This window comes from Colobus angolensis, unplaced genomic scaffold (genome assembly GCF_000951035.1).
Source record: "Colobus angolensis palliatus isolate OR3802 unplaced genomic scaffold, Cang.pa_1.0 Scaffold101, whole genome shotgun sequence".
NCBI classification, from domain to species: Eukaryota; Metazoa; Chordata; class Mammalia; order Primates; family Cercopithecidae; genus Colobus; species Colobus angolensis.
This window is the reverse complement of record NW_012111031.1, coordinates 8,399,655-8,423,762: the sequence shown is the minus strand read 5'-3', so window position 1 is coordinate 8,423,762 and position 24,108 is coordinate 8,399,655. Positions and strand designations below refer to the sequence as shown.

The 24,108-nt window shown below is 35.7% G+C and overlaps 1 protein-coding gene and 1 pseudogene across 2 annotated transcripts in view; both read right to left on the bottom strand.

Moving 5' to 3' along the window:
- LOC105510723 overlaps window positions 1-503 on the bottom strand; it is a 1,230-nt pseudogene extending 727 nt beyond the window's left edge. The window contains exon 1 of the transcript XR_001001603.1: window positions 1-503. The product of XR_001001603.1 is annotated as a glyceraldehyde-3-phosphate dehydrogenase pseudogene (transcript).
- Window positions 504-528: 25 nt separating this feature from the next.
- CCDC122 (coiled-coil domain containing 122) lies at window positions 529-22,868 on the bottom strand. Its single transcript, XM_011940268.1, has 5 exons — window positions 22,823-22,868; window positions 22,268-22,377; window positions 16,566-16,964; window positions 15,672-15,788; window positions 529-1,009 (listed from the first exon to the last, which is right to left on the bottom strand). The coding sequence occupies exons 1-5, from the start codon at window positions 22,866-22,868 to the stop codon at window positions 860-862; spliced, it is 822 nt and encodes a 273-aa protein (XP_011795658.1). The 3' UTR covers window positions 529-859.
- Window positions 22,869-24,108: the final 1,240 nt, after the last annotated feature.

The following is a 24,108-nucleotide window of genomic DNA, read 5'->3' as shown; positions in this document are numbered from 1 at the left end:
GATCTTGAGGCTGTTGTCGTACTTCTCATGGTTCACACCCACGACGAACATGGGGGCGTCAGCAGAGGGGGCAGAGATGATGACTCTTTTGGCTCCCCCCTGCAAATGAGCCCCAGCCTTCTCCATGGTGGTGAAGACGCCAGTGGACTCCACGACGTACTCAGTGCCAGCATCGCCCCACTTGATTTTGGAGGGATCTCGCTCCTGGAAGATGGTGATGGGGCTTCCGTTGATGACAAGCTTCCCATTCTCAGCCTTCACGGTGCCATGGAACTTGCCATGGGTGGAATCATACTGGAACGTGTAAACCATGTAGTTGAGGTCAATGAAGGGGTCATTGATGGCAACAATATCCACTTTACCAGAGTTAAAAGCAGCCCTGGTGACCAGGCGCCCAATACGACCAAATCCGTTGACTCCGACCTTCACCTTCCCCATGGTGTCTCAGGGATGCGCTGGCGATGCAAAAGAAGATGTAACTGACTCTCGAACAGGAGGAGCAGAGAGCCTTGCCTTCTAAATTTTTACTTTATAGGGCAGCAAATGCAACATAAACAGGTATTCATGAGTATAATACATTTTACACACTCCCAATAGTCATAGAGACTCTTGCACTATTTTCCTGTAGGCATTCCTATCGTCTGTCTACTGCTATCAAGTGTAGGGTTAGAAGGCATTTTAACAAATGGATGACTGATTTGAAAACAACAACAACAACAACAACAACCAAAGACATCTGTCATTAAGACAAGCCTCTGATAGTGGATGCTTGTTATTAAGAATCCAAAAGATTTTCTTAATGTTCTCTTCCGTAATTTTTGTTGTCATGGTCTGTGTTCCACACTGCCCTATGGCAATGTTATTCTTGCATTCCAATGCATTTTCTTAATTCAGCTGCAGTTTTTTCCAGTTGTTGAATGTTCCATTGCCACTGTTGTCTATTTGCCTGAAGCTTGTTCACCTGACAATGCAAACGCTTAAGAATTGCATCATATCTCTTATGTTGTACCTATTGAAAGAAGAGCACACATCAACAGGGCTTGTGAAGTATAAATAGTAAACAGCCATAAATAATATTTTGACTACTCTAAAGAGGAAAGCACTTAATTAGAAACTATACACTCTAAATAATTATGATAAAAATAAACAGTCATTGTATAACTATTTATTCAACACTTATTACATGTTAGATACTGTGCTAAGAGCTTTCTGCATATAATTAAATTCTTATAACACCATATGATACGGGTATTATTATCCTCATTTTTGTGTGAAGAAACCAAAGATAAAAGAGTTCAAGTAATTTGACCAAAGTTTCATAGCTAGCAGGTGACAGAGTTTGGGAGTTGAGCTGAAGTGAAGTATCCATAATGGAATACTTTCTTGTTAAGAGAGTTACCAGTGTTAAACTAAATTTGTCCTGGGGGACTCTACTTTGAGTCCCTATGTGAGGAACCACAACCTAACAGTATTTAAACTAAATGAAAGCCTAACTAGGAGTACATTTTTGTAACAATAGCTGAGACTCCGTCCACCACAGCAGCCAGCTTTGGTCAATCACAGGTGGTCCGCTGACCACACCATATTCAAATAAAACAGACATTGAGCTGTAACCAATCAAACTCTTTCTGTACCTCATTTCCATTTCCTGTCCATAAATGTTGCCTGCCCACTTTGTGAAGTGAAGCTCTCTGAACCTCTGCTGGTTCTCTAATCATTCTTCTATTAAGCTCTGTTAAATTTAATTTTATTAAATTTAAATTTGTCTAAAGTTTTAAATTTATCAAATTGAATTTATTTAAAGTTTTTCTTTTAACATCAGTTAAGAAAAATGGTTCCATTTCCCATTTCCTGTATCCAGTGATTCACTGAAACATAGATCATTCAGTCTAAAAGATCCAGGAGATCATGTAGTCCATTTCCTTGCTATTAAATAAACCATCATTTATGCTGAGCCAGGCGAGGATACACTGGAAGGCAATGAAGCACAGTGGAAAGTGCTTCATTGGTCTTGGTGTTGGGCCACAAGAACACTCAATCTTTTTAAAAAACAGTTTTATGGAAATATAATTCACATACCATATAATTCATCCTTTAAAGTGTACAACTCAATGGCTTTTAGTATATTCACAGAGTTGTACAACTGTTACCGACCACAGGTTCTTGGGCTCTCATGTAATAGAAATTGACACGAGGCTGAGCAAGTTTCCCCAACAAGGCTTTTATTGAAGGCTTATGTTTGAACACAATGGAGACAGTGCAGGAGCAAGAGTTAGCTGGCTGGCTTTCCAAGGGCAGGTCTTTGTGGTGTTTTTAGGAAAGATGACAGGAATGTGCATGGGGTATGGGAGTGTCATTACAGTGCATGGTGGAGCGCAGAGTGTGCAGGCACAGTGAGAAATCATGCTAGCACATACATTGCATGATCAAAATATGATGGATAAGCTCTTCCCTGGGTGAGGATTTCAGTATTATAATGAGGCATGGGGTAAAGATCAGCCATTCTTCTGGTCTTGTGCACAGGCCTGCAATAAGGCTAACTCCCTTGAGTAAGGTTTACAGTGGGATGCTGCTTATCTCTCTTTCAAGAGGTATCTTGTGGTCAGTTAAATTACTGGTGCATCATCTTGAACTTGTGAAACTTTGTTTTATACTTTAAGTTAGCGTATACCTATTTCAATTTTGTCCTTAGATCTAGGTCTTGCCTTTAGTCCAGCTTTGTTTTAGTTTTTAGTTATAGATGTGGTCTTTACTCCTAAAGTTTGGCAGTTGTGGGAGTTGGGCAGCTGCTATAGTGGACAGATGTTGAAATCTCTACTCAGCTTATAAGCATTCTAATTGTTTCCCAGCTGTGCTCCTTGGAATTTTATCCCTCGTGTGTGCAGTTTAAGTTACAGCCAAGTTTTTGAGGGGAGCTAATATGCAAATTTGGGGCTTCCAATAAGGAAAAATTCAACATTTACTCAACCAACCTCATGAAGGAGTAAGAATCCATAAAACAGTATAAAATTATTTCAACTATAAGATATTATTACTATTAGTTGTGTTCATACTTAATAAGAGAACGTATTATGTAACAGAAAGAGCACAGATTTTATCTCATGACCCAGTAATTCTACTTCTTGGTGCAAAAGTTTTGTTTATTATGTTTGCTACAACATTACTTTTAATATTGAAAAAACTGGAAACCACTTCAATGTTCACCAGTTGTAGCATGGCTAAATAAATTAAGGTATGGCCAAACTGTGGGATATTTTGCAGCAGTTAAAAATAATTAGCAGGCCAATATGCACCATGGAAAATCTACAAGACAGATTGTTGAATAAGTAAATTAGTTGCAAAATGATACATATACTACATTTACATAATATTCTTCCACCCACAGGGGTTTGTGTTTGTGTGCACCATTAATAAGAGGTGTGTACCATTAATAAGAGGTGAGAGTAATGAGAGAGAACAACATGCTAGAAGGTGGTATAAAAGGAACTATAGCCTTTCTTCTAACATTTCAATCTTTTTTAAGGAGAATGTATTCCTAGAAACAAAAGCTATATTTAAAAAAGAAGTGGGAAAATAGAGTCCAACAGGTTTGGATTCATATCCTACTTTGTCATTTATCATTAGCTATACAACCTTGTGCAAGTTATTTAAATTTTCTAAAATTTTGTAAGACATTCACTATGGGGAATTTAAATAGGATAGCCTATAGAAAGTGCCTCAAAAATACCAGGCATTCAATAAATAATGATAGATTTAATAACATTGGACATTTCTTCTTATACTTTCTATAAAAGATAATAATTAGTTACTATCTTATCTTTGTATCTACCTGAATAATTCTTATTTGGCCTTCAGATCAGCTTTTTTTCCCTTTGCTTCTCTGGGTTTTTCTTTTTCCTTTGTTGAGACAGGGTCTTGCTCTGTTGCCTAGGCTGGAGTGTAGTGACACGATCTCAGCTCATTGCAACCTCTTCCTCCCAGTCTCAAGCAATCCTCCCACCTCAGCCTCCTGAGTAGCTGGAAATACAGGCACGCACCACCACACCCAGCTAATTTTTGTATTTTTAGTAGAGACAGTGTTTTGCCATGTTGTCCAGGCTGGTCTCAAACTCTTGGGCTCAAGTGATCCACCCACCTGGGCCTCCCAAAGTGCTGGGATTACAGGTATAAGCCACCGTGCCCAGGCTCTGGGTTTTTCTCATAGGACTGGCTTTCTAGTTGTATAATCATTTCTGTTGCTGACCTCAATAAATGAATACATTTGTTAATTATATAGTCGTGTATTACATCATACTAAATTAAACATGCTTTATTCATCACCCTTAGCAGCTCTGAAAGTGTACACAATTTTCCCCTATTCTTTTAAATTTTAAACTCATGCTGTACAAAATTTAGGCAAGCGTAAGCCATCAATGCTTTACACAATGTCTGTTATCCCAAAGCATTGCTTGCAACATTCATCATTTGCTAAAAACTTCTCAACTGCTCCAATATCCTTTGTCTGAAAACTCTTGGATTTGGAAATAACACTTTTTTTTAACCTTTAACTAGAAACCACTGATTGTTGCTTAAATGTGCTATATTTGAAGCTTTGTGTTTGCATGCCTTGCATTTTGCTTCCCCAATTTTTTTTGTCAATGACTCATAGCTCATCTTTTTTCTCCACTCTATCTTTAGTTCCTTTCTTCCAAAATATATGAAGACAGACAATAGATACTGGGGGGGAAGGACATTTTGGGAACAAATATTTGAAAAGGCTTTTTTCATTCAGATATGGCCTAAAAATACTGAAAGCATTTATTTGACAGGAAAACATTGATATTAAAAAACCATTTTTTATTTTTATGAACCAAAAAATGTAAAAGCAAGATTAATATGAGAACTAAAATATGTGAAGCACAATATTTAAAAGAATTAGAACAAAATAATGCTGTACTCCAGGCAAAAGATGATTCTTGAACTGTAACAAGGCCATGGCTAAAGATATTCAGAAGGGATAGAAAAAAGACTCCAAAAAAAAAATAATAAAAATCTTTTAGTATTTGAATTCATCTTCTTTAAAAACTGCTTGTTTTGAGAAGAAGGTTACTCATATCAATGATCAATTCTCATCATGGAATAAATAAAATTATTGACACAAATGCAACATTTTAAAGACAATGATCTGACTATATTTGTCCTTCGGTTTCATAATTTGTTGTGGAGAATCTTTAAGTTCTTAAAATTTCATTTTTTTAATCTGAATTGGGGACAACTTTTAAATGAATTAGAAGTAATAGAATTAAAATGAAAAAGTTCAAAAGAATCTTAACAGAGGTGTCCCTATTATAAAAACTTAAAAAGTTTATTAAATTTCATGACAAGAAGTTTTATGATGGAAACATCAAAAAACAGAAGTCTTAACCTCAGTAACATTTCCTCTAAATCTAACATTAGTGACCACTTACATCATCCTTTACCAATTTATACTACTGCTGGCAAGATGAAGTTGATATACTTCAGCTACCTATTCTTCCTGATAAGTAGAACTAAAAGCCCCACACGTTGTATATAAAACGAACGTCAGAAGCTCCTGAAAGTTGGAGAGAAGAAGGCAAACAGTCTAGGGAACATCAAGACCCAAGTAAGGTCATGGGCTTTCTTTTTTCCTCATATATACCAGAGAGGATTCTGGAGAAGATAGCAATCTGGAAATGCCAAGAAGTACAGACAAAAAGCCCTAAGAAAAATTTGCTCCATCTAGTCAAAAGATAAGGAAAATAGCAGCTTAGTGAGACAGAAAACTTGTAGGCAGTAACTGTTTTACTAAAGTCAAACACCACAGAAAAAACTATGGCCCCTCCAACACTCATGCCAGCAAGAGCTGGGTGGAAAGCCTAAACTTCTACCATTGCAAGGCTGTAATGAAGTGCCTAATCCTCCTGCTGGTGCATCTCAGGGAAAGCTAACTAAAGAGCCAGGAGTTTTAACTGTGGAGTCAGGAGTTTCAATCCTCTCTAAGCAGCAAGAAACCATACACTGTGGTGTCGCTGGAGCCCATTTGAGGATCCTGGACTTCTCCGCCCATCAAAGAGTAATATTCTTCTCCTCCCTGATGTAATATCAAAGAAGGTCTAGTAGAGAGTCAGGACTTTCACCAGTACTCAGTAGTAACCAGGCCATATCCTCGCAGTGTCACTGGAGGCCATGTTAGGAGTAGTAGCAAGGATTCCTTTTCCCTCCAACCCAGAACGATATCAGCAGAGGCCTACAGAATAGCCTTTCCTCCTTCCATGGGAAACAAAGGAGTCAGTGGAGACTGGTAGCAGAATCTAGACCCCAGTGGCCACCTGGAAATAGTGAAGATCCAGAGTCTTAACGCATAATACCCAACATGTCCACATTTCAATAAAAAATGGCTCGTAACACCAAAAAATAAGATCTCAAACTGAGCAAGAAATCACAACCAACATGCACCACATCAACATAACACAAAAGTTAAAATTATCTGACAAGCATTTTAAAGCCTCTGTCATACAAATGCTTCAATAAACAATTACAAACATGCCTAGAAAAAATGTAAGAAATAATAGAAAGTCTGAGCAAAGGAATATAAGATATAAGAAAGACTCAAATGGAAACTTAAGAACTAAAAGGTACAATAACTAAAGTGAAGAGTTCAGTGGAATTCAAGAGTGGATAGGAGAACAGAAAAACTAATCAGTGAACTGAAAAATAGAAAGCTAAAGTTACTCAATCTAAACAAAAGGGAGAAAATAGATTCAAAATAGAAATAAACAGAACCTCAGGGGCTTATGAGACTATAACAAAAGATGTCATATCTTTTGTTATGGAAGGAGAGGAGAAAGAAGGCACAGATTCAAGTAACTGATGGCTGAAAAATCCTAAATTTGGCAAAAGATATAAAACTACAGAATTGAGAAGCTGAGAGAACTCCAAAAAGGATAAATGCAAAGAAATCCATGCAAAGACATGTCATAGTAAAACTTCTGAAAACAGAAAAATGTTTTTTCCCCAATCCTGCTCATTCTGCAGACAGAAAATCTTGAAGACACCAAGAAAGAAATACCTTACATATATAGGAAAACCAATTTGGATTACAGTAGATTTCACACCAGAAATGACAGAGGCCAGAAGGAAGTGACATAACATTTTTCAACTGTGGAAAGAACTGTCAACCCAGAATTCTGTATCCAGCAAAAATAGCCTTTAGGAATGAAGGAGAAATCAAGATATTCTTCCATGAAAAAAATAAAAGAATGTGTCACCAGCAGAGCTACCCTAAAAGAATGATTTTAGAAGTTGTATATAAAAAAGGAAAATGACAGAAGAAGAAATCATAGAATGTCAGGAAGAAAGAACATAATAAAGCAAAAATATGAGTAAATACAATAGAGAGATAGAGAGGTCATAGCCAAAAAGTACAAGATTATTTGTGAGGTGATGAAAATTTCTAAATTTAACTTTGGTGAAGGTCGCACATATCTGATTATATAAGAAGTCTCTGAATTATATGCTTTAAATGGTAAATTGGACACAGATCTGTGCCTGCTAGCACCCTGCTCCTGAGCCAACATCACCACCAGTGAGACCAAACACACAGTCATCAGTAGGGGCCCCTTGTCTCCCCACAGCTACACTGTCTCTACCACTGTAGTGAATGCCCGCAGGGAGGCAAGCACCCCAGGACTCATGAGCACTCTGCTGCAGCTGAGTTGCACCCCACTGCACTGCTACTACTGCTGCTGCTGGCAAGCATAAACAAGAATGGATCGTCCTATCACTGCACTACTGACCACTTTGGCTGACATAACCCATCCGAGTATAGTGACCAGCAGTCTGGGAGCACCTTGGCACCCCCAGCACAGTGGATTCCTAACCTCGAGGGGCCAGAGAACAAAATTGGGGCCTGATACAAGTCCCCCAGAGTTAGAGCACACAGTCCAGGAGTTGGGAGCAGAGCGCTGGCCCTTAAAATCTTCTAGAAATGAAGCTAGTCAGATGAATCCACCTAACATAACACTCAAACCCTCAAGATAATCAAATAGGATAAAAGAAAAAAAAATACCACCCAAAGGTCAGCAGCTCAAAGATTGAAGGAGCATAAGCCCATAAAGATGAGGAAGAACCAGCACAAAAACCCTGATAACCCCAAAAGCCAAAGTGCCTTCTTTCTTCCAAATGACCACATCACCTCCCCAGCAATGATTCTGAACTGGGCTGAAATGGCTTAAATGACAGAAATAGAATTCAGAGTATGGGAAGGAAGGTCATTAAGCTACAGAAGTATATTAAAACCCAGTCCAAGGATGCCAAGAATCATGATAAAACAATGCAGGAGCTGACAGAGAAAATAGCCAGTATAGAAAAGAACCTAAGTGACCTGATAGAGCTGAAAAACACACTACAAGAATTTCATAATGCTATCACAAATATTAATAGCAGAATAGACCAAGCAGAAGAAGGAATCTCTGAGACTGAAGACTGGCTTTCTAAAATAAGACAGTCAGACAAGAATAAAGAAAAAAATAATGAAAAGGAATGAACAAAACCTCTGAGAAATGTTTAATTATGTAAAGAGACCAGGTCTGTGGCTCATTAGAGTCCTTGAAAGAGATGGGGAGAATGGAACCAATTTGGAAAACATATTTCAGGATATCATTTATGAGAACTTCCCCAACCTACCTAGAGAGGCCAACATTCAAATTCAGGAAGTGCAGAGAACCTCAGTAAGATGCTTCACAAGAAGATCATCCCAAGACATATAATTTTCAGATTCTCCAAGGTTGAAATGAAAGGAAAAAATGTTAAAGACAGCTAGTGAGAAAGGTCAGATCACCTACAAAGGGATACCCATCAGACTAACAGTGAACCTCTCAGCAGAAACCTTACAAGCAGAAGAGACTGGGGACCAATATTCAAAACTTTTACAGAAAAGAAATTCCAACCAGAATCTCATATCCAGTCAAACTAAGCTTTATAAGCAAAGGAGAAATAAGATCCTTTTCAGATAAGCAAATGCTGAGGGAGTTCGTTACTACAAGACCTCCCTTACAAGAGCTCCTGAGGAAAGCACTAAATATGGAAATGAAACACCAGAGTCAGCCACCACAAAAACACACTGAAGTACACAGACTAGTTACACTATAAGACAACCTCATAAACAAGTTTGCAAAATAACCAGTTACCATCATGATGACAGGATCAAATCTACACATATCAATACTAACCTTGAATGTAAATGGGCTAAATGCCCCAGTTAAAAGGGACAGAGTGGCAAGCTGGATAAAGAACTAAGATCCATTGGTATGCTGTCTTCAAGAGACCCATCTCACATGCAGTGACACACATAGACTCAAAATAAAGGGATAGAGGAAAATCCACTAAGCGAATGGAAAAACAGAAAAAAAAAATCAGGTGTTGCAATCCTAGTTTCACACAAAACAGACTTTAAAACAGCAAAGATTTAAAAAGATAAAGAAAGGCATTACATAACGGTAAAGGATTCAATTCAACAATAAGACCTAACTATCCTAAATATATATGCACCCAACACTGGAGCACTCAGATTCATAAAGTAAGTTCTTAGAGACCTTCAAAGAGACTTAGACTCCCACATAATAATGGTGGAGATTCTAACACCCCACTGAAAATATTAGACAGATCATCAAGAGAGAAAATAAATAAAGATATTCAGGACCTGAACTCAACATGGGATCAAAAGAATCTGACAGACATCTACAGAACTCTCCATTCCAAAACAGCAGAATGTACATTATTCTCATCGCCACATGGCACATATTCTAAAATCAATCACATAATCAGAAATAAAACACTCCACAGCAAACGCAAAATAACTGAATTCATAACAATCTCTTGGACCACAGCACAATCAAATTAGAATGAAGACTAAGAAATTCACCCAAAACCATACAATTACATGGAAACTGAAAATTGAATAACCTGCTCCTGAACGATTTTTGAGTAAATTATGAAATTAAGGCAGAAATCAAGAAGTTATTTGAAACTAATGAGAACAAAGATACCAGAATCTCTGGGACACAGCTAAGGGCAGTATTAAGAGGGAAATTTATAGCACTAAATGCCCACATCAAAAAGTTAGAAAGATCTCAATTTAACAACCTAACATCATGACTAAAAGAACTAGAGAACCAAAAGCAAACCAAGCCCAAAGCTAGTAGAAGACAATAACCAAAATCAGAGCTGAAGGAGACTGAGACCAAAAAAACCCTTTAAAAAGATCAGTGAATGTAAGAGCTGTTTTTTTGAAAAAATTAATAAAACAGATAAACTGCTAGCTAGACTAATAAAGAAGAAAATAGAGAAGATCAAAATAAACCTAATCAGAAATGAGAAGGTGGATATTACCACTGACCCCACAGAAAGACAAATAACCATCAGATAATATTGTGAACACCTCTACAGACATAAACTAGGAAATCTAGAAGAAATGGATAAATTCCTAGACACATACACCCTCCCAAGACTGAACTAGGAAGAAATAGAATCCCTGAACAGACCAATAACAAGCTCTGGAATTAATTCAGTAATAAATAGCCTACTAACTGAAAAAAGCCCAGTACCAGATAAGTTCACAGCTGAATTCTACCAGATGTACAAAGAAGAGCTGGTACCATTCCTGCCAAAACTATTCCCAAAAATTGAGGAGGAGGGACTCCTCCCTAACTCATTCTATGAGGCCAAACTCATCCTGATACCAAAACCTGAAGGAGACATAACAAAAAGGAAACTTCAGGCCAATATCCTTGATGAACATCGATGCAAAAATCCTCAACAAAATACTGTCAAACTGAATCCAGAAGCACATCAAAAAGCTTGTCCATCACCATCAAGTAGGCGTTATACCTGGAATGCAAGTTTGGTTCAACATATGCAAATCAATAAATATGATTCATCATATAAACAGAACTGAAGACAAACACAACATGGATTATCTCAATAGATGCAGAAAAGGCTGTCAATACAATTTAACAACCATTCATGTTAAAAACTCTCAATAAACTAAGTACTGAAGGAACAAACCTGAAAATAGTAAGAGCCATCTATGACAAATCCACAGGCAACATCATACTCCATGGGCAAAACCCAGAGGCATTCCTCTTGAAAACCAGCAAAAGACAAGGATCCCCTCTCTCACTACTCTTACTTGACATAGTATTGGAAGTCCTGGCCAGAGCAACCAGGCAAGAGAAAGAAATAAAACGTATACAAACAAGAAGAGAAGAAGTCAAATTAGCCCTGTTTGCAGACGACATGATGCTATATCTAGAAAACCCAACAGTCCTGGCCCAAAAGCTTCTTAAGCTGATAAACAACTTCAGCAAAGTCTCAGGATACAAAATCAACATGCAAAAATCACTAGCACACCTATACAACACCAATCAAGCTGAGAGCCAAATCCCATTCACAATTGCCCCCCCGCAACAACACACACCCCTAGGAATACAGCTAACAAGGGAGGTAAAAGATCTTTACAAGCAGAACTATAAAATACTGCTCAAATAAATCAGAGATGACAAACAAATGGAAAAACATTCCATGCTCATGGATAGGAAGAATCAATATCATTAAAATGGCCATACTATCCAAAGCAATGTATGGATTTGATGCTATTCCTATTAAACTACCAATGACATTCTTCACATGGCTAGAAAAAACTATTTTTAAATTCCTATGGAACCAAAAGGGAGTCCAAATAGCCAAGGCAATTCTAAGCCAAAAGAACAAAGCTGGAGGTATCATGCTACCTGACTTCAAACTATAATACAGGACTACAGTAACCAAAACAGCATGGTACTGGTAAAAAACAGACACATAGACCAATGGAACAGAATAGAGAACCCAGAAATAAGACCATGCATCTACTACTATCTGATCTTTGACAAAGCTGACAAAAACAAGCACTGAGGAAGACTCCCTATTCAACAAATGGTGCTGAGATTACTGGTTAGCCATGTGCAGAAGACTGAAGCTGTACCCCTCCCTTACATCATACACAAAAATTAACTCAAGATGGGTTAAAGACTTAAATATGAAACCCAAACTATAAAAAATCCTAGAAGACAACCTAGGCAATACCATTCTGGACATAGGAATGGGCAAATATTTCATGATGAAGATGCCAAAAGCAATTGCAACAAAAGCAAAAGTTGACAAATGGGATCTAATTAAACTAAAGAGCTTCTGCATACCAAAATAAACTATCAACAGAGTAAACAGAAAACCTACACAATGAGAGAAAATTTTTGCAAACTATGCATCTGACAAAGGTCTAATATCCAGCATTTATAAGAAGCTTAAACAAATGTACAAGAAAATATCAAACAACCCCATTAAAAAGTGAGCAAAAGAAATAAACAGATGCTTTTCAAAAGAAGACATACATGTGGACAACAATCATATAAAAAAATGCTCAGCATCATGAATCATTAGGGAAATGTAAATCAAAACCACAATGAGATACCATCATCACTATTATCAAAAAGTTAAAACAAACAAACAAACAAACAAACAAACAAAAAACCCATGCTAACAAGATTGCAGAGAAAAAGAACACTAATACACTGTTGGTGGGAGTGTAAATTAGTTCAACTATTGTGGAAGACAGTGTGGCAATTCCTCAGACTTAAAAACAGAATACCATTCGACCCAGCAATCCCATTACTGATTATATACCCAAAGGAATATAAATCATTCTATCATAAAGACACATACATGTGTAAGTGCATTGCAGCAATATTCACAATAGCAAAGACATGGAATCAACCTAAATGCTCATCAATGGTAGTCTGGATAAAGAAAATGTGGTACATATACACCATGAAATACTATGCAGCCATAAAAAGGAATGAGATTATGTCCTTTGAAGGAACATGAATTCACTTAGGCCACTATCCTAAGTGAATTAATACAGGAACAGAAAAACAAATACTGGATGTTCTCACTTGTAAGTGGGAGCTAAATGATGAGAACACATGGACACATAGAGGGAAACAACACACACTGGAGCCTATCAGAAATAACACACACAGGAGGGTGAGAGGAGGGAAAGGATCAGGAAAAATAACTAATGGGTACTAGGCTTAATACCTGGGTATTGAAATAATCTGTACAACAAACTATGACAGAAATTTACCTATATAACAAACCTGCACATGTACCTCTGAACTTAAAAGTTAAATTAAGGCTGGGTGCGGGGGCTCATGCCTGTAATCCCAGCACTTTGGGAGGCCGAGACGGGCGAATCATGAGGTCAGGAGCTCGAGACCATCCTGGCTAACATGGTGAAACCTCATCTCTACTAAATATACAAAAAATTTGCGGGGCATGGTGGTGGGTGCCTGTAGTCCCAGCTACTCGGGAGGCTGAGGCAGGGGAATGGCATGAACCCGGGAGGCGGAGCTTGCAGTGAGCGGACATCACGCCACAGCACTCCAGCCAGGGTGATGGAGTGAGCCTCCATCTCAAAAAAAACGTTAAATAGTAAAAAAAAAAAAAAACTCTGAATAATTTGTTTTCATTTTTAAAACTTTGTTGCAGGATATCTGACAAAAATTGGTGAACTGTTATGGTATGTGAATTCTAGTGAAGCTGTTTATAAAAATCAGAATAGTGGCTATTTGATAAAAAGGGTAGAAGAGAACTTTCTGGACATGCTGGGAAAGTTCTGTATCTTGATCTAGGTAATAGCAACATAAATATATGTACATATTAGTCCAAATAAATCAAGCTATCCATTTATAATTTGTGTTCTTACTCTTATGACAATTATACCTCAATAAAATATGTTACTGTAAAAACATTACAAGGTAATTTCACATTTCTTTCCAAAGTGCTTTTAGCAATTCACACTCACAAGAATACTGTATTAAAATTCCCGTGCTCAACATCTTACCAACTGTAATACTGATAATCAGATGGGCTAAACATGGAACTTCGCTGTGGTTTTAATTATCAGTCTCTTATTGTTAATGAGGATGGTCATATTTTTCTTTATTTCTGATATTCATGTTTCAGAAAAATGGTCTCTTTATACCATTTGCCCAATGTTTCACTGATTTGACATTTTCTTATCTCTTTCTTATCATATACATGTGTTATAATAATCTAGAATGGAGTCTTGGTCTTTCTCTTGTTATGGTGTATTCCCATAATCTGAAAATTTACGGCATAGTCAAAACTAAAGATATTTAACCACAGAATTTGTGGAGTGTTTTTCTTTTTTAAAATAAATGCTTTTCTGACACAAATTGTTAAGTTTTCCTCCTATGTTGTACTCAATACTCAGAAGTGTGTATGCGTGTGTGTGTGTGTGTGCATGCTCATGTGTGTATTATCAGGTAGAAATCCAGTTTTATTTCAACATTTTTCTTTATTTTTCCATAGAGGTAATCTATTTTGTTTTTACCACTCATGCATGCATAATTTCTGGATTCTTTTTTTCATTAATAATTTTTTTTCTGGCCGGGCGTGGTGGCTTACACCTGTAAAATCAGCACTTTGGGAGACTGAGGCAGGCGGATCACCTGAGGTCAGGAGTTTGGGACCAGCCTGGTCAACATGGTGAAACCCCATCTCTACTAAAAATACAAAAATTAGCCAGACATGGTGGTACGTGCCTGTAATCCCAGTTACCTGGGAGGCTAAGACAGGAGAATCGCTGGAACCTGGGAGGCCAAGGCTGCAGTAAGCTGAGATCACACCACCGTACTCCAGTCTGGGCAACAGAGCAAGATCCCTTCTCAAAAATAAAGAAAAAATAATAATAATAATAAGATTTTTTTCTACTTTTATACCACTAATACACTGTCTCACTATTTATTGCTTTATAATGAACCTTAATGTCTACAAGGGCAAAAAAAATCATTATTTGTTTAGATTCCTAGTAAACTATAAGGTAAAATCATGATTTTTTTAACAGCGAATATGTAAAGATGAGGATTTTTTATCTTTAATTTCCTCAGACGCTTTGTATTGTGCCAAATTAGTCAAAAGCAAGTTGAATCATGCATATTTTTATTTTCCAAATTAATGTATTCAGGTGAAAATTATTTGCCCTTAATAGCATATTATTTTACATTTCTGTTCACCATTCATCTAAACAATAATGACTATAGAAGTCAACAGGCAGCACCACAACACATTAAGAATTTAATTTACTCTGACTTTCAATTTTGCATATTTTCAGTTTGTTTTTTTAACTTGACTCTTGATAACTGCGAATATGAAGTCAGAGAGGTTTGGAAAAGACAATGCTTTCCATTGTGTTTTATTCTATTTTGAGGAGTCTTTGATGTCTAAGAATGGGCATCCTCTTTGACTATATAGCTGTTTTCTAGCCATTAATTGGGTATCATGTTCTTAGTGGAATGAGAACAACCTGGAAGAACCCTCGCCCATATTTAAATAGGAGTGAATGCTTGCATTGTTTGAACACATTCACATATTTGAACATCTTTGAATGAGGGGGTTATCTTTAGTTATCTATTGATAATTTGTATTTACTAAATTTTATAGTTCTTGTTCTTCAGCTGTTTTGTGTATTTAGAGTAAACTATGGAAATATGAATATAGTGTAAGTTTAAAAAATGGTCCCATAAAACATTGAAATCTAGATAATTAAGACTTACCTCTATTTCTTTTCTTAATTTTTCATGTGTCTTTTTTTCTTCCTCAAGAAAACAAGTTTTTTCAATGATAGATTCTTTTACAGTTAAAATTTTATCCTTTAACTTTGTAATGTCTTCCTGTGCGTTGACAACATTTGAAATATAGAAGTCAAAAAAGGATGATCAATATAAATCCAATATTTCAGTGTTTCTCTAATTTAAGAAAACTAGCCAAATCAAAATTTAGTTTTGATAAATAGCATTAGAATATTACCTCTATAGGTATACAAAAATAAAGAACTGTTACTTAAAGAAAATGTAAAGAAAGCTTACATTTGAAACAGAACTAAAAACCAAATGAAATAAGACAAAAAGGAAAGTGGTACTTATGGTGGCAATTGCCCAACAAAAGTGTAAAAGACACTTTTTAATTCTCTAGCAAGAAATGATCAATATTTTAAGTTTGTGTCTTCTATCATCTTTAAATAACAGAGAAATAGTAAGATTAAGGTTCAATTATTAATTTAGATTGCTTGCGTAACAGCGTTAAGTGTACTAAATTGATTTGAATTGGTCTGGATCCATTGGCATAGAAGCTAAGGCTTCAGTATTTTTGTGAATTACATTTTCTACAACAAATGGATTAATTGTTCACTGTGACTTTATTTGACCATGTATTTTTATAAATTGAGGGGATTTGTGGATGTTTCCTTTATGCATCTGAGCATCTAAGGTAGTTGTTATATAACACATGTACTTATTCCAAGTTTTTTTCAATTGTGACAATAGTTTCTGAATGTAATAGAACAGCTATGGGCATTTTATTAACTTCACAATAAATTTATCATTTAATGTATGTACTTGCAAAAAAGGAGTAATAGAAAAAATAGTTTTTTACTAAGTAATTTTCCACACCTGTACTCGTGTTATTCGGTTCCCTCCTGGATTTTGAAGATCTTGCATAAGTTCTTCTTTCATTGTCTTTAATTTTTTAACAAAATCTCGTTTTTCATGGAGTTCGGTCATAAATGACCATTTGCTTTCCAATTCCCCCAAACTATTTTTATGTGCTTTTATTTTTGCATAATATGCATTATATTTTATCATGTGTTCCTCAAAATCTTCTTGGGCTGTTTCTATGTCAAATTTAAGCTTTACATTTTCTGAATGTAAGGATTTGATTTGAGTTTCCAGGCTATCACAATGAAGTTTGGTATTCTGTATGGCAGCATCTTGTTGATAAATTTGTCTTTCTGTTCCTTTAGTTTCTGCAGAGATAGCTGCTATTTGTTTTTCAAGCTCATGAAGTTCATTCTGTAATATATTTTAACATTATCATTATTAATTCAAAATTTTAAACATGAGAGGAAAATCAATGTTTTAATCCATATGAATATAGGAAAAATCACTCATAAAAATATATTTATCAGATATTGAAAAATTGATTAATAAAAGGAAACAATAGACACTACTTTATAATTTCAGAAGGAATCTCAGTTACATATTTTTTAATGTTCATCTAATTCTAAATATTAAAATCTCATGTTTTATCTTGACATTTTATATATGTAAGATACTTTATAATAATCTTACTAATTTATTTACAGGCATCAGAAGTACACACTCAGGAAAGACAATACGATAAAAAATGATAAAGCCTTGAGTTAACAATCAAAAGATCTAGGTCTAACACCCTTGTTGCTATTTACTAGTTTGTATGATCATGCATAACAAACTTTGTTACCCCATTCAAACTACAGTTTCTCCATTTGTAAAATGAGTATAAAGATATTTACTTGGCCTCCCTGGGGCATTTTGCATTCCTAACTGCTGCCTTCTTTTTAAAGCCTAGTTTTCACACCACCAGTCTTTTCCGGTTCTCCTTAGAAATTTCTGAGAATTCCTTCTCAATCTCAACAGTTCCTTCAAATATAGGTCTTCATCATAATTTTCTCTTCTCACTCTCTATATATGCTCCTTGGGTAATTTCATCTAAATTTACATATTCAGCTACATATCTGCTGATGATTCACAGAATATAAGTGGCTGCTGAGTTCTACACCCAGCTGCCACTGGCCACCTCAAATTCACCATATCCAAAAATTGAATGAATCCTTTCTACAACTACAGCCAATTACTCCTTGTATCAATTATCTGTTGCCAGAACCACAAAACCTCAGTAGCATACAACAATACATAAGTATATACTGCTGACATGACTAGGAGCAGCTGAGGTTGGCTAGGTAGTTCATAAGCCTGGGAGAAGCAAGGGTTGGCTAGGTGATTCTGCTGATCTTGGTTGAATCTGCCCAAGTGTCTGGGGATTGGCTGATTGTAAGATGATTTAAATTGGCTTTAACTGGGCTGACAGGGGTGTCTTGGCTTTGCTTTATACGTATCTTCTCCTCCAGTGGGCCAACCCAGGCATATAATGATAATAGTAGATGCAGAAGAGTGAAATTCAGTTATGCAAGAGTTTTTTAAAGCTTTTGTTTGAGCCACATCTGATAACACCCCAGCTAGTCACATAATCAAACCCAGAGTCAAGGGGTGGAAGTGTGTCCATCCCTTATGGGAAAGCATTATAATACATGGCAAAGGGTACGGATAGACTAAGGGATGAAAAATTGGGACCAAAAATGCAAATTATCACACTCCTATGTTCCCCAACTTAGTTAATGGTAAGGTGAGAACCTCTGATTTTATAGCCAGTTGGTCAGAAGTATGGGTAGCCTGGGACTTGTGACTGGCACATGAAGCAGGGGCAGTCTTATGGGACTGAGCTCTTTATCTTCTGGGAGCTGATGCTAATTCCAGATAGATACAGTAGTCCCTCCTTATCTAGGAGGAATATGTTCCAAGACCTCCATGGATGCCTGAAACCATGGACAGTACTGAACTCTATATATACTATGTTTTTTTTCCTATACATACATACCTATGATAAAGTTTAACATATAAATTAGGCACAATAAGAGAATAATAACAACGGAATAATTATAATGATATACTATAACTTATGTGAATGTGGTCTCTCCTATCTTATTGTACTGTACTCAAATGGCAGCACCTTCTTTATTGGCAGACTTGGTCTCTCCTTAATTTTTATATTTTTCAGTCCAAACCTATTTCTGAATCTGTGTGTCATCCCTTACTTGGTGTCACTTATTTCAGAAAATCCCTTGCTGAGGTCTTCATATAGACTTAGTGCCTTCTGGAGCAACATGTGGCTGTTATTTGGAACATGTTTTCTGTTCATGTCTTCCACCCAGAAACTTAATGTCTTTTTCATCTTAACTAAGCACTATTACATACTGTGTCCATAACTTCTGCAGTTTGAGGTGCAACAGCAAAATTAACAGGAATTTCTTTTTCTCTTTTTTTTGGAGATGGAATCTCTGAGTCTTGTTCTGTTGCCCAGGCTGGAGTGCAGTGGTGTGATCTCGGCTCACTGCAACCTCTGCCTCCCAGGTTCAAGTGATTGGCCAGCCTCAGCCTTCCAAGTAGCTAGGATTACAGGCGTGCACCACAATGCCTGGCTGTTTTGTATTTTTAGTAGAGACAGGGTTTCACCATATTGACCAGGCTGGTCTCGAACTCCCAACCTCAAGTTATCTATCTGCCTCGGCCTCCCAAAGTGCTGGGATTACAGGAGTGAGCCACCACACCCAGCCAGGAATTTATTTTTCCTTCTTTACAACTTCACAGATGGATGATTTGTCCTTACCATAGATCTTAGCAACTTAGTGTATGATATTTTTCTTTCCTTTAAGTTGAGAACTTTCACCTTCTCACTTAAAGTAAGTACTTTACAGCTTCTCTTTGGCATATCTGAATTACCAGCATCACTACGCTGATACTTTGGGGCCATTAAGTAAAATAAGGTTTAGTTAAACATAAGCACTGTGATACTGCCACAATCAATCTGATAACTGAGACGACTACTAAGTGACTAAAGAATGGGTAGCTCATATGGCATAGATGTGTTAGACAAAAGGATGACTCACGTCCCAGGCAGGCTGGAGCAGGACAGTGCGAGATTTCATCGTGCTACTCAGAATGACTTGCAATTTTAAATTTACAAATTGTTTATTTCTGTAATCTCCCATTTAATACTTTTAGAATGCAGCTCACTGTGGGTAACTGAAACTGCAAAAGCAAAACTGCAAATAAGGGAAAACTGTTGTAGTGTCAGAACAGAATCCAATCATTGGACACCCAGTTGGCATCCAGAGAATCAGAAAATTGGTTGTTAGTGTTAGAAAATGTCCCAGGTAGTGTAAGATTTCCAACACTTTTCTTCTTCAAAATTGTTTTGGATATTCTAAGTCCTTTGCATTTCCATATGACTTTTAGAATTAGCCTATGTATTTCTCTCCCAAAAGCCTGCTGAAATTTTGACTGGGACTGCGTTTCATGTACAAATAAAATTGAGAGAACTAACATATTAGCAATACTGAGTCTTCTGTTTCATAAAAATGACATACCTCTATATTTAAACCTTCTTTAATTTTTCTCACCAATGTTTTACAGTGTTCAGCATACTGGTCTTTAAATCTTTGGTTAAATTTGCCCCTAAGTATTGAATAGCTTTGATGGCATTGTAAGTAGTATTGCTTTTGAAGTTTTAATTTCTGATTTTCTCTTGCCAATGTGTAGAAATACAATATATTTTTGTGTATTTTTTGTGCCCTGCAATCTTTCTAACCTCACTTATTAGTTCTAATAGCTTTTCATAGCTTCCTTGGGATTTTATTTAAGTAAAAAATGTCATCTGTGAATAAAAACAGATTTACTTCTTTCTTTCTAAACTGAATGAATTTTTTTTCTTTTACTTGCATAGCTTTACTGGCTTGAACTACCAGTACCATCTTGAATAGAAGTAAGAGGAGACATCTTTGTCTTGTTCCTGATCTTAGGAGAAAAACATTCATTATTTCGCCATTAAGTATGTGGTTGGTTAGAGAATTTATGTAGCTGTTATTCCTTAGATTAAGGAAGTTCCCTTTTATTCCCAATTAGCTGAGAGTTTTTATCATGAATCAATATTGGATTATAATAAGTGCTTTTTATGTATCTAGAATTCTTTCTAAAATATAAATTTAATTATTTGCTTCTTGCTTAAAATCTGTCAAATGCTTCTCATCAACTTTAGAATAAAGTTGAAGTTTCTTACCGTGGTATATATCTTCCACGATTTTTCAAAACGTACTGTAATTTACTTTACCATCAAACTATTTATGGTTCTAGGAATGTACCAATGCTATTTCAGGCCTCTGCAAATATCCTCTGTGAATATCCTCAGGTCCTTTTTATTTTGAATATTATCTTCCTTACTCCCTAACCTTTAAACCTGTCCTAGACACCTAATCATTCAGATGAACTCCAGCTGCCATTTAAAACTCAACTGAAACATCATTTATTTTGGGATCACTCTCTAGTGTTAAATCTGTGTTGCGTTCATGCCTCTATCATTGACACTACTACTCTACATGTAATTATTTGTTTACTTCTTTCTCTTCCCAATAAATGGTAACTAACATAAGAGAGAAGACAGTGTTCAGCAAAATGCTTAACACAAAGTAGGCTCTCAATATAAATGGAATAAAGTCTATGAAACTCTTTGAAGACTGAAAAGTTTTACAAAAAAATTTCTTTACAAAACTATGACATTAGTTTTTCAATTACATTCTACTGTATAGATATATTCTTTTCTAGAAGTGACTAACATAATACAAATATTTATAAGAAATCCATATCACCATGATAATACAATTATTGTCATCATGTATCTGCTGATGCACTTAAAGCCAATGATACTTAAAGCCAATGTCAAATAGGGCCCTATCAGTACCATGTCCACCTGGTCCCCACCAAACACATTAACTCATTTAATCCTCATGAAAAGCTTATGGGCACGTCATATTGTTATCTCTATTTTACAACTAAGGAAACAGGAGCACAAGAAATTCAATCACGGAACAAGAAGTAGTATATCTGGCCATTTGAACTCTAGGCAGTTCAGCTCCTGAGCCTATTCTTCTCATTTCTATGATATATTTAATAACAATCGTTACAGAGCACAAGATACTGTTTTCATTTTCATTTCTTTAGTCATATTCACATAGTATAGTTATATCTAATTATGTTGCATGTGAAGACCAAGTATGGCTCCCATATTGCCCGTAGTAGGATTATAAATATACTTAAAAAGGAAAGGAACATAGAGGGAGGCTACTTGAAATGTTCACTGACAACAAACAACTCACAATCCATAGCTTTACAAACACTGGCTTAAAACTTAACATTCCTTCAATTCAGCATTTTAGGAGAAACTATCAAATAAGGGAATGTAAAATAATTCTATCTAACATGTTAGGTTTTATATGCTTATCCTACAGTTGCAATGACACTGTTGAATTTTTATATGTTGGGAGTGTAAAATTTTCCATAAAACTGGAATACTCTCCCTAAGTAAACTTTACTTAGGGAGAACAGAATAACTGACAGAGAATAACTTTAAAAGTGACTCCCAATAATAAGTATTTTTAATAACCTCCTAGTCATTTACTTTTAAAGAAAGTAAAGACATTTAAAAGACTATATAAAGAAGTTACCTTCAAACTGAACAGAACTTTTTTGTTTTTTTCTATCTCTGACGCTTGTGATTGTTGTTGCTTTGCAACTTTCTCTACAGCATCAGCTAACGAACTTGTGTCTTGGTTATCTACAATTAGACAAAAGAATAAAGTATATAATAAAAATTAAAATACAGTTATTTTAAGAAAGTTATGCTTCTGTACTCAAAATCATTAAATATTTGATGCTTTTTCCTCCTAAACTAAATTTAGAATTAGGATATATTCCTTTATGGAACAGTATAAATATTTTGATTGTCCTAATTTTTTTATCCAGACCACTTCCACATATATTATAATTATAGTGCTACCATAACAGCTCTATAGCAATTAGAGTTGACGCATTTTCATTATAATTCTGTATTTTCAGGTTAGCATGCCTTTTTTAAACACTGTATATGTTTGTCCCAGCTAAATGTAACTGCTTCCATCTATTCTAATTTGCTATCAATTTTAACACAATTATCCTACCAGACTACTTTTTTTGTTGTTGCTGATCTTTTAATTATGCATTTCTTAAGACTGTTTCATCACCTTTTTTAGGAAATCCATGACTCTTCCTTTCTTTGTTGTCTGACATTTTCTGTGTCTGCAATCTCCTCTTTTCCCCTTTTTGATTTACCTTCTTTACTCCTACTCAATAATCTATATTGATAATCTTTCACTTTTGTTTTTTCCTGTTGTATATTGGTGACCCTAAAAGGTAAATTAATTGTAAAACATGTCACAGGGATGTCAATGACATTTCATCATTAGTGCCAAGAATTAGAATACAATGGTTAAGTGATTTTGGAATGAAAGTAGAACTGTATTTTGCTTTGAATTTTGCTTCTTCTGATTTTCCACTGTTGTGACCTTGAGTAAGTTTCTTAACTTCTTTGATCCTCAGTACCTCATCTTTAAAACTTCATAAGGCTGTTCTAATAATTAAAGTAATATATGTAGTAGGCTTAGAACAGTACCCAATATACACTGCATAATTATTTTGGGTTAGTATTAATGGTATGTAACTCCAGTACTATGAGGAAATAGATTCTGAGACTATAATCAGAATCTGTGAGAAATGATATCAATAATGATTAACAATTTCTGCTATGGGTGTGGAATCCAGGGAATATAGGACTCCCATCCAGTGATATTCTGGACACAGTAAGCCGTAAGCAAATTTTGATCTACTCTTTATTTAGGAGTAACGATAGGAGGAATAAGTATTTTTCTTCTTAAATCACTAAATACCTTTCTAAAGATCAATTAACTACAAAGCATCCATGTACTAGTTACATGTGTTTAAAAAAATTTAAAGGATTGAAACCTGATATATATGCAACAAAAAAGACAGGCAAAGTTAAATCGTTTCCTGTGTAGAGATCAAATCTATCTAGAAATATACAACCAAGCTAAAGAAATCGTGAGGGCTTACCTAGCAGATTATCATAACCATTCCTTGAAATTTATAATTCTTTCCTGTTCCTTCATGTCACTTCCTTCAAATCTCACTTCAAACCTACTCCTTCATGAAGTCTTCCCTGAAGCTGAGCCATTTACTCCGTTCACATTGCATACTTTTTGCTCAACACACAGAACTGTCCCAGATTAGTGCTAATGAATCCAAACCTGATTTTCTCTCTAGTTTTTCATTTGAGTTTCACCGTCACAGACTTCATCCTTAAATATATCTACCTTGAAAAATGCATGCCCTCTACATTTATACTTTCAGTATATACTGTCAGTTCTCTCAATTAATTACAATGGTAAAAACTTATACTTACTTTGTGCTAGTCACTGTTGTTACAAGTGCTTTAGATTAAAAAAAAATTATA

Coding starts and splice junctions, on each gene's coding strand:
- CCDC122 (XM_011940268.1), bottom strand. CDS start 22,868: ATGTCAGACAACAAAGAAAGGAAGAGTCATGGATTTCCTAAAAAAG. Junction 22,378..22,822: donor TCATGGATTTCCTAAAAAAG/GTGATGAAACAG, acceptor GTCTAATTGTAG/ATAACCAAGACACAAGTTCG. Junction 15,789..16,565: donor ACCGAATAACACGAGTACAG/GTGTGGAAAATT, acceptor GTCAACGCACAG/GAAGACATTACAAAGTTAAA.